Raw genomic sequence first — 18,745 nt, 5'->3', positions numbered from 1 at the left:
ATATTTTGCAAAATAAATTTTGCAATCCAGCTTTCGCAAAAAAAATTCATTTTTTCAAAATGTTGCAGGGCTGAAAATAAAGCAGATAGCAAGTTGACATTTTTTTTACATATAGAAGAATACTGTACCTTTCATTTGCAATTTGCAAAATTAAAATCGATTAACTATCACGGCGCCAGGAATTTTTTTAAATAAACATTAATTTTTGGTGCTACGCGCAGGACAGCGGTGTTCGATTCACACAAGTTGATTTTTACCAAAATTTCTTCCAATCTTTATCTAATATATTATTTTCTTACTCTATATTTTGTTGTATTTTAATATTTTATTTCCACAAAAATCAAACTAACTTGATTATTGTTTGTGAAATATTGTTTAAACAATTGCATATGTTTAAAAATAATAAACTTTTATTCTAGTTAAAATATATGAACAAAGAAAGTTTTTTGCTAAAAAAAGTGGTATTTCAAATGACAGAGTATGTGTTTTTATTTTGCAATAAACAAATTTATATATTTATATCGAAATGTACTAAAAATTAAAATTTATCAATCATTATCAAAGGTCATTGGAATGCCCAATCAGAGCAAACTATCCGCTGTCCTGCGCGTACCACCAAAAATTAATGTTTATTTAAGAAAATTCCTGACGCCGCCGTGGTGGTTAACCGATTTTAATTTTGCAAATTGCAAATGAAAGGTACAGTATTCTTCTATATGTAAAAAAAATCAACTTGCTATCTGCTTTATTTTCAGTCCTGCAACATTTTGAAAAAATGAATTTTTTTGTGAAAGCTGGATTGCAAAAGCTGCAACCGATCTTAATGAAATTCACAGTATTATTTTACTATATAATAAAGTTTTTCTGGTTAAAACATGAAGGTCCTAAGTGTAGCATAAATGGTTGAAAAACGTAAAATGAGAATACTTGTTTTTTTTATATTTTTTCGCAATTATTGCCATTTTGCAACAAGTGTGACAATTTTTAAAATATTTAACTAATCCTATATTGTAGAAAATTTAATTACGCAACTTTTGTGTTAGTGCAACTTTTCTCGGAAATGAATACTTTTAAAGTTATAATCAAAAAACGAAGAAAACAATCGATTTTTTCCTTCATTTTTGACATTTTGATTATTTAAACAATGTTCCGGACCTTTTTGAATGGGAGGATAACTCAAATATTATTATATGAGTTATTTTCAAGCAATGTCTGCAAAAAAATATGAGTCACCTCTCAACGTCCAAATGTACTAATATTTTTACAGATGCGCCCTGGTCTACAAATAAAATTTATTTTTTAGGTGGTGATCCTCCGTCGTTACAAGAACATCCAAGCGGTACTCAGACGTACATAATCGCCCAGAATCCAGAAGTGCTGGCCCATCTAATGAAAGAAAACGAAAACAGAGGGTACAATCCTGCTGTTTACAACACTCCCGCCTCGGTATTTAACACAGTAGCTGTAAACTTCCAAAAAGCGGAAGATACCATTGAGCCATTCCTTATAACCGAACCGATCCCTATGCATAACCTCCAAAAACTCGATCCAGAGGTCCACGACAACGTTCCCATCGAGAAGAAGACGAGTACCCTGGAAAGAACGTCTTCTCGATCGAGTACGGGTAGCTCTACGCCAAAAATGGGCTCATTGGACCGGAAGTCCTTGGAGAGCTCTGCATCTTCCAAGTTTAGCAGCTCTATAGAGTTCAATAGCACTCCGTTTAGTACTCCAGGAGTCTTCACTCCGAAATTAGGATCTCTAGAACGAAAATCTCATAATACGTCGCCGAAAATGGGCTCTCTAGAACGCCAACAGAAATTCTCGTTGAAAATGGATTCTCTGGAGCGTAACGTCCACATGTCCCCTCAAGCCCAACCCGTCCCCGGAGGTTATGACGTCGATCACATCCCTATTTACCACCCCCATCCCGTCATTTACCAGTTTAGCGATAAATCCAAAGACCCTCAACACTTTAAGGAGAGCATATATGATTTCGGCGGGGCGAATGTTAAAAGTTGTGCGCACAAACAGCAGTTTTTAGTTCAAAACTCCGCGCCCCAGGTTCGAAAGTTGCATGAAAGTTGCCTCTGTGTGAATTTTTTGAGCTTGATTTAAGTTGCGGAATGTCCTGAGAAGCACTTTGCGTTTTTATCGGTATGAGAAGTATGTAAGACGCTCTAAAAAGAGAAATAACTATTTAGCATACATTTTAATGCTCTTGAGTAGCTGTAGAAACCAAATATTGAAACACAACTCAACACACTGAATCTTATTCTTTCACATGAGTTCAAAAAATATCGTGACGTCATTGTTTATGGTTATGTTAGGTTAGATTTTACTTTTAGACTTTATTGTTTGGATCTGACCTAAAAAAAATATAGAACATATACAAAACGGCCCCGATTTATTTCTCTTTTGCATGAAGGCGTCGATTTTTACTCTTAATTTGTCATTTCTATTTTTTTTTTGAATTTTGCAGTAGCTTGACGTTTCATAACCACTTTTGCAATTTTTTCTACATTTTCATATATTACACTTGCTATTTTTTCATCACAACAGCATCAGAAATACTTGCATACGACACGAACAAAAATGTTACAACACATGCACAAAATAATCTGAAATCATGACGTAAAGATGTGACAATGTAGACTAAAGGCAAACCCATCGTTGTTGCACGTGACGTTTCACTTTCAGAGGAAAATTTAAACCCCAGTATACAGGGTGTCCTGGAAAATAGTGCGTTCCTTAAAGGTGTGGGTAGAATGCACCATTTAAAAGAAAACTTTCTTATAAATTTTTTTTCTAAAGTCATCTGTTGTCTCAAAAAAATAAAATAATGTCTTTTACTAAAATTTACATTTGGCAACCCGGCAGTTTTATTTATTTTGACATAGCGAAGATATTTAAAATTGTAAACACAAACAGTCATATCATAATTACCTGTTTCTGTCCTTGTGGGATCGGTACTCACCGGAGGGACCGCAGACGTTCGGATACAATTAGCGTCTCTTTGCAAAGACAATGACGTCGACTTTGCAAAGTAACAAGACACTTACTCAACACACACACTACACATTACTCCCCTGACTTAGTGATAAGTTATACAATTACGTGGCTAAAGGTTCTAGTTCTAAACCAAGGCCAAAATCAGAGAAAAAAAATAATTACCTGTAACCCGAGAATACATCGTATTGTTGTGGTATTGTCATGATTTCGATCGCAAGTATCATGTTAATTACGTACCTATAGTGTATAATTAGTGCAAGATTTAGGTACACCAAGGCGATTTACCTCGAAGTTTAAGGATTTAAAAAATCCACGAGGAAAATAAACTTCCTGTTTAAGGATTTGTAGATGGTTTCAAAACAAAATGTGTAAAGTGTTGTGTGCAGTTAAAGCTTGTTTTACGAGAAGTGGTGCGTGTGTGTTTTACTTTTATAATGCCAAAAGTATGTATGGGCTGGGAGTATTAGTAATCATCTGATTGAACAACTCGAACTTCCCAGAAGATTGAATGGAGTAATGTAATACTCAAATTTTTTGTAACATGTTCTACCGATAGATATTTCTTGAAGACGTAGCTTGTTTGTTAATTGTAATAAAAACTTTTCATGCAAGTTAAAACACTATACAAACCTTATTTATTAGATATTTTGATATTTAATAAACACAAATATTATGCTGTTTTTCTATCACTGTTATCAGTATTTTATCAATACATAATATTATGCCTAATGGTCGATGATTCATGATAGTTGAGTTCCAGTAAAATTATTTTTACACAGAAGAAGGAACGCAGCGTTGCCGGCTGTATTTGCATTTCTGTGGACATTAATCAAATGCATTAAAATTAATAAATTATTTTTTTGAAACGGTTGACTTTACAAAAAAAAATTATCAGACTTTTTTGCTTTAAATGGTGCACTGAGCTCGTACCTTGAAGGAACGCACTATTTTCCGGGACACTCTGTATATAACAAACAGTAATGACACTCTGAGACCTCGATGAAGTCACGTATTTTTTTTCCGCGCAGACAGATTGCGGCGAAAAGTCGCAGAACTCACTGCGCTCCTGCATACTTTCAATCTTGAAGGTTTGACTAGCAACTCAACAGCGTATTAACACAGTTGCTGCTGGTTTAATATTATACATTCGTTTTAATATGTTGCTTCTTGAAGCTGTTGGAACTAATGAGATCGTTCAAAGCTCTGATAATTTATTTTACCTATTTAGTTCGTCTAATATTTCTAACCCTAAGCCCTACAATAGGGCTTTTAGTAATTGTGATTACCAGAAAGATTCTTCATTGAGCCAGACCGGTCGTAACTTTTTGCCTCAGATGACAGATAACAAAATGGTCACCTAATTTGTTTTTAATACTGTGTTTTAACTCTTTGTATCTGGAAGCTGAAAGGACATTTTCGTGATTTATTCCCTTCAAAATATTTGATATTAAGGTTGAGATGCCCCGAAAAAACAGTTTCAGGACAGTAATAGTACCATTTCTTCTTCATCTTCTAGTGCCAATTCCACTAATAAAGGTTTTGGCTATAACCATTGCAAATTCGTCTCTATCTTCTGACGCCCCAGTCGCGAATGTTTTTCAGCTAAGATATTTGTCGTCTACCAGCCTTTTTCCTTCGATTTTACCCTTCATAATTAGCTGCAACAACTCGTATTTATCATTTCTAAGTGTGTCCCAAATATCCTGCCTTTCTCCTTTTAATGGCGGTCAAAAGTTCTTTGTCTCCCATTCTGTGCAACACCATTTCGTTCATAATATGATTGGTCCATGGTATTTTCAAAATTCTCCTAAAAAACCACATCTCAAAAGCTTCCATCTTTCTCATTAAGTCAACATTAACAGTCCAAGCTTGGGCGCCATAAAGAAAAATAGAGTAGATATAAAAAAAAATTTACCATCCGGATTTGCAGATTGAGTCTTTGGTTACTCAGAAATTTCCTCATCTTTATCTTTATATTTGATAATATCTCGATATTTTGGTCAGATGTCAACTGTTCCATACTTGTTTTACGTCGAAGCCATTAAACTGTGACTATTTTGAAACGACGACACAGAATTGTACAAAAAATCTAGGAATTTACTGATAAAACTGCGCCATTTATCTATTGCCATATTTATTTATTTAAGGTTAAGTATTTTAGATAGTTTGAAAAATATCGGTGTGTTTGTTTTGGTTGTTAGCTATTTATTTAAGTAGGAAAATTATAAATAAAATACCAAAATTGCAGCATGCAGCATGGATTTTGAAAATTACCATTGAAAATTGTCTTTTGTCAATTCATGTAAAAACTTATTCCATGTTTTGACACTATTTTAATTTCGAGAAATCACTTATTCCACAACTTTTCTAAAATTGTCATTTTTACTGAATTGATATACTTTATTTTACCATTTAAGCCTGTTCACGTCATTAATGACATTTCTAGGTCATTGCAGCACAAATGGAAAAAGTCCCTTTAAAAATAATATATGTATCTCTATATTTTGCTCTATGAATCCCTGTGTTTGCTGTGTTGAAAAATCCAAAATTATGTCTGTCAACCAAATTTATTTCAATATGTCAAAAACAGTCTAAAATATTTCAATTTTGTGTATCCGCTGTGAGCTCGTAGGTAGAATATTTAAAAGTTCGTGAGCCAGTAGTGACAAATCAGTGAACTTTTTCTGGAAATTTGACATAAATGTCAAAGTGATTAATTTAAAACATTGAAATTAAAAACATTAATAGCAAACAATATTAGTTGGCCAACACTGTGGCATATAACGTGTGGCAACACCTTAAATATAGTTACATTTTAAATACTAAAATTTTATTATGATAATTATGAAAGTATCAGAAGTAGGAAAGAAGGAAACTAGTCAATATAACATCAAAATCATAAATAAAATCTTAAAAAAATAATTATGATTCATAAATTCTGTACTTACTGATATTAACCATCGATTACAATCTAATTACTTCTTGCGTTGTAAATATTACACGATAAGAATTAAATAAATTTCCGGCGAAATTGCACAAGTAATCTGCTAGTTGGCGATACCAGCGAAGCTCATACCGAATACCTACTTGTGTACTTCTTTATAATCACTTTTATTTAAAACAGCAGACAATATTACAATACTTGCTAACAACTCTAACTGAACGACAGAAGTATTCAAACACTCAATAATTAATACTGTACTTGAACTATCAACTTCCTATTTATAGACATTTTCTGATGTTCCAAACATTACGAGGTATTTCGGGATATTTCTTTGACATCTAGAAATTTCTAGATTTTTAATACTTCTTTTTCTCAAGGTACTTTTTCTATATGGAATAATTCTTATGAAACTGTCGTATCAGTGTGTTATTTTGTTGAGGACGTGTAATATTTAAAAACCTTCAAGGTGATTCATACAAAATATTTTTGTATACAGAAGTTTAGTAAATTTGGACTTCACTGTCATATTTCAATAACATGTCAAATTGTAGTCATCATCACAACATGCTTTTTAAAATTTTTGTAACAGCTTGTCTTTTCCGTCTTGGTTTAAAGTTTTATGAAAGTTTACTACAATCTATCATTAGTCGTTCTTTCATTCATTGTAATTTTTCTCTATACAGTGATGAGTGTGCTAATAACCGACAAAATAACGGAAAAGACGGAAAACATAATACGTTGTAAAAATAAAAACAGATGAAACTAGTAGAGGTGGGAAATTATCAGTAAAGACTAATAAATGTACATTATATTGATAGTTTCACATCTTTAGACGTATCGGAGTCAAACTGTCACAGGAAAATTTTATAAAGTTCTCCTGTCACATTGGTAGTTGCCAAACTCCTCGGATACTTCGAAAGGTGGGAAAATATCAATATAATATAAATTTATAAGGTTCTATTGACAATTTCTCACCTCTACTAGTTTCATTTCTTTTTATTTCACAACGTATTATATTTTCCATCTTTTGCGTTATTTTGCCGGTTCTCAGCGCACTCATATTATAGTCATCATTCGAAGTCATAATTCGAGTAGGCTGTGAAAATTAATTGTTTAGTAGTGGAACTGTAGCCACTTCCAAATGTTTTGTGTGATCCATTTTGTTTTGACACGTGCTTAGTAGGTGACCTATGTTGGACAACGTTCTCAATAAATTTTATAATGGTATATACTTTTTTATTATAATCACCGAAAACTTTTTGTTTATAAATTCGCAAAGTCTGTGCGTTAGTACGTTGCCGCTCCTGCAATACTTAGAGCAGATTTGTCGATGGATTCTTATGAATTTTTGTCTTATGAATCCAAATCTGAAAACCGCATTTCGATATCTCTAACCGTCTTCGAGACAATCGACCTCAAAGTCTAAAATGTGACGTCACAATCCTTTTATTTTCTGCCGGCACACTAAACGTCAGCTGAAATCGTTGCTAGTAAGTAGGCTAGTTTTTTAATCTGAATTTGTTAAGCAAAGCATGGGTTATTTACATTTGAGTTTGACACTTCGTGAATGTCAAACTAAATTTTAAATTAAGTATTAATAAAATATCAATGACATTTGATAGTGAATTTAATTATTATGTAAAATAAATAAGATGTTCAAAAATACAATTTGAGTATATTTTGAAAGCAATAATTTATTAACAACTGTAAAAAGGTTTATACGAGTATACGGCCTCCTCTTTAATGGGAGTACCTAATGATAAATGGACTGTTCGATTTGTTATGAAATGAAAATTGTTATTATAGTCGGTTCGCTAAACTCAGACACAACTGGCTAGTGATTTTAGTAGGTAATTTTTTTTTTGTCAATTTTGACAAAATTTGCAAAATTACTAATTATTTAGTAATTATTAACTATTTAGTAATTATTATTTTTGCCAAATTGGCAAAATTACTGACTAAAATCACTAGCCAGTTGTGTCTGAGTTTAGCGAACCGACTATATGAAATGTTGTTTGGAATAAAAAATTATGGTCTGATATGTGCAATTACATCCTTCTAATGGAAAAAAATATTTGAAGATTTTTCTCAAATTATGGATACCAAAAACATTTTCATTTATAACTCTTTTATTTTTAATTTGACGAAGAAAAGTTATTCTTCATAAAAAGCTCTTCATGGTCTAAGATTTATGATGCAACCATCATATATCAAATTTTATTAATTTTATACGAGGTATATAAAAACATGAATTTCGATCAAGAGTAAAGTACCTTTATAGTTCACAATATTTAAATTAGAATGATATAATTGCACATTAAAACATAATTTTTAATTCTAAACAACTTTTCATAATAGCAATTTTCCATATTATGAATTAAAATACGTAAATAAACAAAGTTTTCGTTATGATAATGCTCGCATTTTCAGCTTGTTTGTATATTAATTGAATTACTAGTTCCCTTTTTGTTGTATTTTAAGAATATAATGGAAATGTCCATTTTTAAACGCCATTATATGGAAGTGGCTACAATAGCTACACCAATTTGAATTTTACAGTCTAGTCCTATATAGACACTTTTTCCTGAAGACTTTTTGTATGACACTTTGTTTCGTTTTGTAGCTGATATCTTCTATATATGGAGATCAACTTTTACTCGAGAGTGGTAGAGACCAAACGTTTAATGTTGTTTTGAGGCAAAAACTAAACCAGCAGCAAATGGAATCTGAGGAGGATTCGAAGTGGTTGGCAGAATCTGAAACGAATCTGGTAAGTTCGGAATTGTAGTTTATTCTTTATAAATGGGACTAGAATATATGCAGCAGAAGACGCATTTTTAACGAATACGAGTAATATATGCAAATATGCAGTCGGTTATTATCATCTTGTTCATAAATTTTGTTTTTAAAAACCTATTCATATACCTAATAATAGTAATCTAAAATGTCTTCCTGCTATTTAAAAAGTCGTAATTTTTATATAGAGTAAAATTGCACTAAGATTGAAATACAATTTTGACATTTATTTATTTTAATATATACAAAATAACAATATTTTAAGAAATACAGTAACCAAATATATATAGTAAGTGATTCAATGTAAATTTCGGATATTCATACAGCTACTTATTCCTAAAAACTTCACCAACACTTCAGCTCATTTTGGATTTAGGAAAAACCCGTCTCGCTAAAAGTGTTTATGTATGTTTCATTTTGTTGGTATCTTATGGTTGTTAATTGCTTACCGGTTTACCTAAATCCTTTTATTACAATGGCAGGTACGCCCAAAATGATTCAAAGAAACAGGTTTTATTACTCGGGGAATATGAATGAATAATTTCGAGAAAAGATCGACACATTCAGAAAATATTGCCATTATACATTTTTATATAGGGTGTCCCAAAAGTAGCGGAACAGTCGAATATTTCTCGAAATAAACATAGTATCGAAAAACTGAAAAATACGTGTTCAATATTTTTCAAGAACCTATCGAATGGCATCAAACACGACCCCCCACTCCACAACCTGGAGATGGGGTGGGGGGTAACTCTAAAATCTTTTTCTATTGCAGATTTGGATTCGTCATGAAAATTAAGCAACCAACTTTATTCGAAACAATTTTTAGAATTGTTGATAGATGGCGCTAATAAATCGTCTTTTTCCAATTATAGCGCCATCTATCAACAACTCTAAAAAATGTTTTAAATAAATGTTGCTTAGTTTTTCATGATTAATCCAAATCTGCAATAAAAAATATAGGTTGCCATTTAACATTTTAAAGTTAACCCCCACACCACCTGCAGGGGGTGGGGTGGAGGGTCATGTTTAATGTTATTTAATAGGTTTTTATAAACTATTAAAAACGTGTTTTTTGGTTTTTCATTTGAAAGTGTATTTCTCGAGATATTACAGCGTTTTTATAATTTACCCATGGTATCACAATAAATAGTTTTTTCCGGTTATAGCGCCATCTATCCACACTTCGAAAAAATGTCTCAAATAAAAGTTGTTTACTTTTACATAAGGAATCCAAATCTGTAATAAAAGCTGGGGGTTTCTATTTAAGATTTTAAAGTTACCCCCACCCCACCTCCAGGGGGTGGAGTGGGGGATCGCGTTTGGTTTCATTGGATAGATTTTGAAACATGATTGGCAACGTGTTTTTCAGTTTTTCGATCCGATGTTTAATTCGCGAAATATTCGACCGTTCCTCTACTTTTGGGACACGCTGTATATAAAAATATGCAGATATTTGCAGTTTCTTATAAAAAATATGAAATTTATGCAAAATATGTCAGAAAAATGCATTCTGCATATATCCCTGTCTCTATTTATAAACACCTACACAGACACTTGTGTTGTTACGTAGACTATGACGTTTTGGCGTCTAATATGGATTTTGCTTTTCAGAAACGACTAAGTCTGAATCAGGAATCTGAGCCTACCGAAAGTACTTTAACCTCCCCACCAACTAGTCCGAGTTACGTAAGCTTCAGTACTTATCAGCCGTTGTCGAAGATGTCGTCTAAACTCGAAAATTTTACCGCCAAAGATAACGAATTGCATAGTAGTACCTGTTCGGTGACCAGTAGTAAAAGTCATTCCCCCGTAGAGTCTGCATTGAATACGTTAAAAAGTAATCAAAGTGATGACCTTAAAGAAGATTCGTGTAATAGTACAGTATCTGCTGTAATAGAGTGTGAAAATAGGGTTAGTAAGTACTGCTTTATATAATAATTTACAGGTATGTGCACAAAGAAGACATAAAGTAGTGGTAAGATCTTCTAAATCCCGATCATGATGGCATTTTTCCCTTCTTTAGCCATGTTTGATCCCGTCACCTCGTGTATTGTTATTGTTATTATATACATACAAGCTATACGCTCCCGAGGAAGCTGAACCTGTTTTCACTTGAAGATGGTTTTTGTGTGGGAGATCTTTATATTTTGGGTTTGTTTTTAGTTTCTGGGGCTTGATTCTAATTCATTTCGATCTCGCAATTTAATTTCGTCTCCGTCATGACAGCTGCAATTTATAGCGATTCTTATTCATTTCGATATTATGTAGTGCCAACTGGGGATATTAACGTTATCATTTTGACACTGCTCAGAATTTGGGTTTGTCCCCCTGTTTATTGGATTTATTGGCTATGCAACCACCGCAACGTTTGTTGATAGTCTGGGCAAATTATCGAAAAAATGTCATTTTGGGAACAGTTATTTACCAGCTATTTTATTGCTAAAATCGAATCTTAAGATTGCATAGTAATATGGGGTATGACAAGTCCGCAGAAAGTGTGATATTTTATTTATAAACAAATTAGCACTCCTAAATCTTCTTTTTTTTTCAATTAGTGTTCTGTAACTCCTAAGATTTTTCCTTTAAATTAAAAACACTCAAATAAAAATTCACCGCAATTTAGTTCCGCACAAAGTTATTTTTTTTTTCGATTTCCTTCAACAAAAATTTTACTCGGAAAATCCGAGTTTTCCAAAAAAATCTACAATTTTCAATTAAAATTTTAGGAAAGTAATTATTTATTAATAATTACATAAATTGGTGACATGAAAGATTTTTTATACCTAGTAGATTATATTCAGGAGGCCGGCGACAATCTAACCAATAGTTTAGCAATAATTAAAATGTTAATTAAAAAATTTCGGTCGAAATAATAACCAGAAAGATTATGATACACCAGAATGACTATGATTTTCGTATAAAAAAGCTCTATACCTATTCAAGGTACTTTACACAGAATTGAAATTGGACTATTTGAGCGGTCTCAGGAATGTTATAAAGAAACAATTTTTTGGCTTATAAACAAATGGAACCCATCAGAAAATATCAGATTAAATTAAGTTAACGCTGTTGAAAAGGGCACGGCTTCTTCTTCGAAGACAAAAAAATCGAATTGAGTGGTTCCAGGTATAATCGGTCAAATTTGACTGGCATTTGCGACAGAGTTATAAACAACAGGATTTAAATCTTTTTAGAACCATTACCTTTTTATTCCGGTCCTCTTTGTACATACAAATTTTCATATCTTCAAGACACTCATAACAAAAAAGATTTATGTCACCAAGTTATTTAATTATTAATAAATAATTACTTCCCTAAAATTTTAGTTGAAAATTAAAGATTTTGTTTGGAAAACCCGAATTTTCCGAGGAAAATTTCCGCCGAAGGAAATCGAAAAAAAAAAGAATATCTATGTGCAGAATTAAATTACACTGAATTTTTATGTGAGTGTTTTTGGTTTAACGTTAAAATCTTCTGAGTTACAGAGCATTAATTGAAAAAAAAAAGATTTCGGAGCGCTAATTTGTTTATAAACCAAATAGCACACTTTCTGCCGACTTTGCATAGCTATATTACTAATATATGAAATCTTAAGATTTGATTCCAGCAGGTCCAGCAATAAAATAGCTGGTACATAATTTTCTTTGTTTTATACTAATTTTCCCAGATTATTACCTTACACCTTTCATTGAGTTGATAATTCACGTTGTGAACATTCTCATTTATTATATTTCTAATTTAATACTATTCTATCTAATTCCTCAAAAGCCAGCAAATTTCCATAAAACCCAGCCATATTAATACCTTTTGCTTTAGTTTTCCTTGCAAGAAACAAACAAAACACATCTAAACTAAACCCAACCTCACTTTCGGCCATTCATTCATGTCCATGTCACAATAATTTCGACTTGAAATTATAATATCAACCACTTTTTTGGAGTCGCTGTTAATTTCGATAAGTCGCTATTTTATGACATCATTTCGTTAGTTCAACTAAAATCCACAAGGCTCGCACAGTCGCATTTCAACGTCGCCATATTGATTGCGACTTGTTTTCAGTCGAAATTTGAATTAGAATCAGGGCCCTGGTGTGACTTCGCTGTTTCCACTACTTTTCTTCATTCTTCTCTTTCTTTGATTGTCTTTCCGAGTATTTCTAATTTCCATACTCCTTAAGTCTTTTTCCACTTGTCGTCTCCATCTCAGTTTAGGTCTGCCTCTGGTTCTTTTACCTGGTGGTATTCATTCAGTTATAACTCTTACCGGATTGCTCTTCTCTCTTCTCGTTGTGTCCATACCATCTAATTATTTGTAATTTTATTGTTCTATGTTGTCTTGACCTATCCATTCTTGTATTTCGTGATTCCTTCATTGTCTTGCATCCTCTTATTTTTTCTCTCTTTGTCTTTTCTACGATTTCTGGTGTTGTTGCTGTTTTTGGGCGTTCTTGACGTGGGTCGTCTTCAAGGCTTGAACGACCACGTTTAAATGGAGCAACTCACTTTCTACTGTAATAATTGAAGGCGAAGAGTCCTTATACACTTTCAACATTCGTTCATAAATTTCCTTTGCGTTTAAACCTTCCAAAAATAAAAATTCAAGCAATGCACGATACTTGATTATTTCCATTGTAAAAAATACTGTGACCCATCGATACTAAATGGCTTCTAAAAAACTAATGAATTGACAGATTTAAATAAAACTTCACATACGTTCATATGAAGAGTGTACCAACATAACAAAAAAAAACAGCTAGTAGCAACGCCCTCTCTTATCGAACCGCCAAACTTATTGAACAACCTAGTATAACGTTTGTTTTTGTATTTTTAGGATACTACGCCAACTTCTGCGCACTATCTCGATAGAACTAACGACCGAGTGTACGAATGTACGACAGACGTCGTCCGTGCAGTGATGTCTCTTTCTCAAAATGTCCAAAAGGCTGTAGCTGACCAGTATCTCGACTTGGTCAAGAAAGTAGGCGTGGAACTGAGAGCGCTTCTCGCCAGTGTCGATGATATCGTCCCTTTATTTCCATCGACAGCTCATCGAGAAGTCGAAATGGCACATAAAGTTTTATCTAAAGATATGTCTGAGTTGGTGAATGCCATGAAGTTAGCCCAGCAGTATAGTAATACCACTTTGGATGTAGAATATAGAAAGTAAGTATCTATAGTATTTTTACTACAAAAACGTTATTACGTAGGTCAAAATTTTTGACGTAAGAGAACTGTCAAAACATTAGAATGTGACTTTTCATTATTGCTATGTTTATTATAAACACGGCAATAGTGAAAAGTCACATTCTAATGTTTTGACAGTTCTCTTACGTCAAAAATTTTGACCTACGTAATAACGTTTTTGTAGTAAAAATACTATATACTCCATTTACTTACTTACCTTTGCACGTCATCCGCGTCATAACCTGTGACGTCACATGATACCAACACGAAATATTTAGGAGGTAGATGTGTTCTTTTTTAGAATCCTTTTGCTGAGTACACTGGAATTACAGCCACTAGACATATTTTATTATATACGCGTAGAAATAATACTTGAAGATTTCTATTAATGTTAACTTAAAGAAATACAGATTAATATGTTTCGTTTAATTTGTATAAATGGATTATTAAGCGTTTTTATGAAGCACGTTTGTTCGGAACACACTGTAACTGTAATCGAACGAAGGTGATATTTTGGCATAAATTGGTAACATTTATTTGACAGTTGCGGTGTTGACACTTTAGATTTGATTCTATTCTTGACTCTAAGGCCCGGTACTTTATGTCTCGATTAACAGCCGGTTAGTTAACCGGGATTTAATCGGGACCTCTTTAGGGTCTCTTGCGTTGTAATAAATACAATAATGTATAGTAGCATGACATCAATAATTCAATTTCTAAATATACTCTTCTATATATTTATTTTTCTTAATATGTATGCGAGTTAGGGTGTTAGGAATAGGATAGTATCCAACTTGGTGTCTATGCATTTTGACGTTGCGACCCTGACAGAAATTGTGGGGACATCTGGTGACTGTCTCAATTTGAATCAAACAAATTTTCCTATTGGGCTGACCAACTATCCCTATATAAACAATGGTAAAGGTACAAAAGCAAACCTTAATTTTTTTATTAACCTCTGTAATTGATTAACAAAACCAAAAATTTCTCGTTACAGAGGCATGTTAGGAGCAGCTCACGTATTAGCAATGGATTCCAAGAATCTCTTAGATGTGGTAGATTCAATAAGAGCCCGCCATCCCCATATAGTCCAACAAGCAAATAAGTCATTGAACTCGATGCCTGAAAGTGATCAAAACCAGCAAATTCAGACGAAAGAAAAACCAGCGGCCGAGATCATAACGCAGTACCCTTCATCCATGTCTCCGACGCCTGTATCTTGTACTTTTGTGCAAGTACCTCTTTATACAGCTAATATACAATCGGCTTCCTCTTCTAGTTTGAACACCAACGTACTAGATAGTTAATTAAATTGTATGTTTTCGTTTGGTGGACAGTGTCACATTGACAGATTTGTTTCTAATAAAAACATTGAAGTAGGTACTGCTTGAGTCGAATGTTTATACGGGGTGGCGAACAGTACAGGTCTTGGAATATTGTATGGATATACCGGGTGGTGAATCGTAAAACGGGCTAGGAAACTCAAAGTAAAATTCTAAACTGTTGAATTCCTGCTTCCCTAATTATTTTACATAAAAAATCATGAGAGAATATTTGCAGAGAATTGAAATCTGTATTAAAATCAAAAGTTAAAATTGTTCTACGATTTTAACGCATTCCAAAATTTTGAAAAATATAATACATTTGCCACAGTAGGTATGTGTGTAAAAGTTAGGCCACACGTTACTATTTAACTGACAGTGCTCACACCATTGTCTGAATAAAAAATCTTTATTATTAATACTTTCTCCGCAACTGAGGGTATCTTATCAACTGTATTGCTTTTAAACAATAAATGATAAAATAAAAATATTGACAGTTCAAAAATGTGAAAATAATAACTTCATTGTGACACATTATTGCACTGTGTGTGGCCTAATTTTGGGCTGAAGAACTGAAAAATGTATTAAATTTTTACAAAATTTTGGAATATGTTTAATTCGTAGAACAATTTTAACAGTTGTTTTCAATAGATTTCAATCCTCTACAAATAGTTTCTAATGTCTTTTGATGTAAAATAATTAGGGAAGCAGGAATTCAACAGTTTAGAATTTTACATTGAGTTTCCTATGGCCCGTTTTGCAATTCACCACCCGGTATGAGAAGATATAGATTTCTGATTTTCACAAAAGTTGTATATTAAAAGAAAACCATATTTTGGAAGAAAAGGGTTGTCGTGTAATAAGAATTGAAGTTTCATGTTAGATAATATTTTTTTCACAAAAATCTACGAATTGTAAAAAATACGAGGCTTGGTCAATTGAAACACATCTTTGTTCCAATCATTGAAATAATTCTTGCTTGCTTAATAATTTTGCTTAAATAATTCTTGTGGCCGTTGCTCGAAGAATTATTTTACAGTATTTTTTACTTCTTCGTCCGACTGAAAACTATTACTTTTTACGCCGTTTTCAATAGCCCAAATATGTGAAAATCGCAAGGAAATAAATCGAGACTATAGGGTGGATGCTCTACAGAAAAATGAGCCTACGTGAGAGCTTTCCTGGACTTCTTCGTCTTATTGCTTGATGGAACTTGTTCAAGATTTGATTATACAGGTTTGAATTGATTTGAACTGTAGGTGCTGAAAACTGTATGAGCAAGGGTCCTGCATGGTTGAAAAAAATGTTTTTTACCACACGCTAATTACATTTGGACTGATTGTTAACACCAAACGTCATTTTTAAATCATAATACTTATAATCGCAGTAAAATACAAATGAAAGGAACTGATCGGTGTGACGTCTACAAACATAATTCACATTGCAGAATGTCATTTAAGTGATTACAATTATTGCTTTCAAGGCTAACCTGACCAAAAATGAGTTTCAATTGAACAAGAATAGTAAGGATTTTAACCTGCGAATTCAAAATACTGACTGTCTAACTAAACAAATAATGGGTTGTAAACATATTTTATGTAATATACTATTATGATCTATATTTTCTCCTTGTTAATCTCCTTTTTGAACCAAAATTCATTCAAATGAATCGGTAGACTGTTCTTATTATTATAAAAAAAAAACAAAATTTTATTTTCACTTTTTTAAATAGATTAGTTATATCTTCTATGAATTTATGAATGAATAATTTTTGCTGTGAAACTGTTAAGTTGACAAAAAAATATGGTATGTAATACAAAACAACTCTGACTAACTTTTCCTATCGTCCTTATTTCTTCTCCTGGATTGTGTTGTCCTCAGTTCTCCCACAACGTGCTCCTCGGATGCTGCAACTGTCCTTCTCCTTCAAACGGTTTAAAAAACAGCACTCGCACGAATTCTCTCCTTAATTAAATCTCTGAAACAATATAATTTTTAGAATTCCATGATTTTTCTCTCAGCTCGGTATCTCGTGCAAAGTTTATATAAAACGGCTACTTGTTCCAGACAGAAACTGAAATCTATTCGGACACAAGGAGTTTGTACTTCTCGACTTGATCACGATTTCATCTCAACACGAATCTGCTTCCACGACCACCAAATTAACACACTTTACACAAAAATACTACTTTCAAAAACTGGACTCCCTGCTCTTGATGTTAATTACACAGTAAATCTTTTTCCCTCATCAATCTGAGACTCGCCACTCTATTCCCCTTCCACCGGTCTCCTCTCCAATCACAAGCAATCTCCACACATCATATCCCTCCTTTTTTTCTTAAGAACAAATAGTATTGTAGACAACATTTCTATCTCGTCAATTTCCAGCAGATATTAAAATTAAACTTACTTACAATCTAGAAAAACCCTCTATTCTAACTAAACAAAATTGTTTACGATCCGTTTCTTTCTGCGAAAACACTTAGAATCTATGTCCATTGTTTACTCCAACCGCGGATACATTAACTTTCTAAACAAGCGTTCGTATTTCATTGTTTTTGAAATGTATAAATAGTTCGTAGAAACTTTACCAGTAAATTTTACTCTTACCTACTCTATTTTTATTTACAAATTGACTATATACAGGGCCATGAAAATTTACGATCTCGTGGTCTTTGACATAAAATTAATTCTCTAAATTTTCCCCATAAAAAATATTTAACCATACCTATAACACTGTGTACACCAACTTTGCCAAAATCAGGGAATTAGCTTGCTTTTATATTCACACAAAATCTTCTGAAATCGATACTTTACGCCACCCTGTACATATTCTAGTTTATTTTATTACACATATATAAAATGTGATACTTTCCGATGTTATAAATAATTGTGTTATATATTCTGTGAAAGAAAGAAGGTATTAAAAAGATTTAGAAATTTTTTGGATTGTTTTTATAAAAGTGTAAAATATTTATATGACGTAAAGGTATTTTAATCTTCCAAAAATAAGTTGGCTTTAAATCAATAAATTGATATAATAAAATTGTTTTTGAGTTTTTTTTTTTAAGTTAATTTCTTTGTGTCCCTATTAAATGTATGGTCAAAAGTTATTTGCCTAAAAAATAGAAAAACTAAGAGCAGTCCCTATAAGCAGCAGGTGCTGATGATATCCATTACTCGATGCTATAAAATCTTTAAAAAACTGTAAGAGTGCGCTTCTGAGTCTTTATAATGGAATTTTGGGCACGCCGCATAAAGATTCCTGACGAATGACACGTTTGTCAAAAAATCTAGGATTCTTACTACCCAATCGGTCTGGCTTCATGTATACTTAGAACGTATTGTTATGACAGTTCCGTAGATTGTTCCTACATAGAAAGAGTCCCTCGACGTGAAAGAAGAAGTAGTCACGTACGAGAATATTCTGGATGTCATGGAATAACCCAGAAATGTCTGGTGACATCTAGAACGTCAGAAAACTA

The 18,745-nt window shown here is 32.7% G+C and overlaps 1 protein-coding gene across 5 annotated transcripts in view; it reads left to right on the top strand.

Annotated features, from left to right (window-relative positions):
• The window catches only part of LOC114325365 (focal adhesion kinase 1), a 79,075-nt gene extending 60,872 nt beyond the window's left edge, over positions 1-18,203 (top strand). For 3 of the 5 annotated variants that reach the window (XM_050654397.1, XM_050654396.1, XM_050654395.1), the window contains 5 exons: positions 1,304-2,064; positions 8,580-8,726; positions 10,367-10,666; positions 13,586-13,917; positions 14,936-18,203. In XM_050654397.1, coding sequence (XP_050510354.1) covers positions 1,304-2,064; positions 8,580-8,726; positions 10,367-10,666; positions 13,586-13,917; positions 14,936-15,245 — 1,850 coding nt within the window. In that variant the 3' untranslated portion in view covers positions 15,246-18,203. Of the gene's footprint in view, positions 1-1,303; positions 2,065-8,579; positions 8,727-10,366; positions 10,671-13,585; positions 13,918-14,935 lie in introns of those variants that run through there. The other 2 variants (XM_050654399.1, XM_050654398.1) reach the window with 2 other exon arrangements.
• The last annotated feature ends 542 nt before the right edge of the window (positions 18,204-18,745 follow it).

The sequence above is a fragment of the Diabrotica virgifera genome, chromosome 6, assembly GCF_917563875.1.
Source record: "Diabrotica virgifera virgifera chromosome 6, PGI_DIABVI_V3a".
Taxonomy (NCBI): domain Eukaryota; kingdom Metazoa; phylum Arthropoda; class Insecta; order Coleoptera; family Chrysomelidae; genus Diabrotica; species Diabrotica virgifera.
This window is presented reverse-complemented; position numbering and strand designations above follow the sequence as displayed.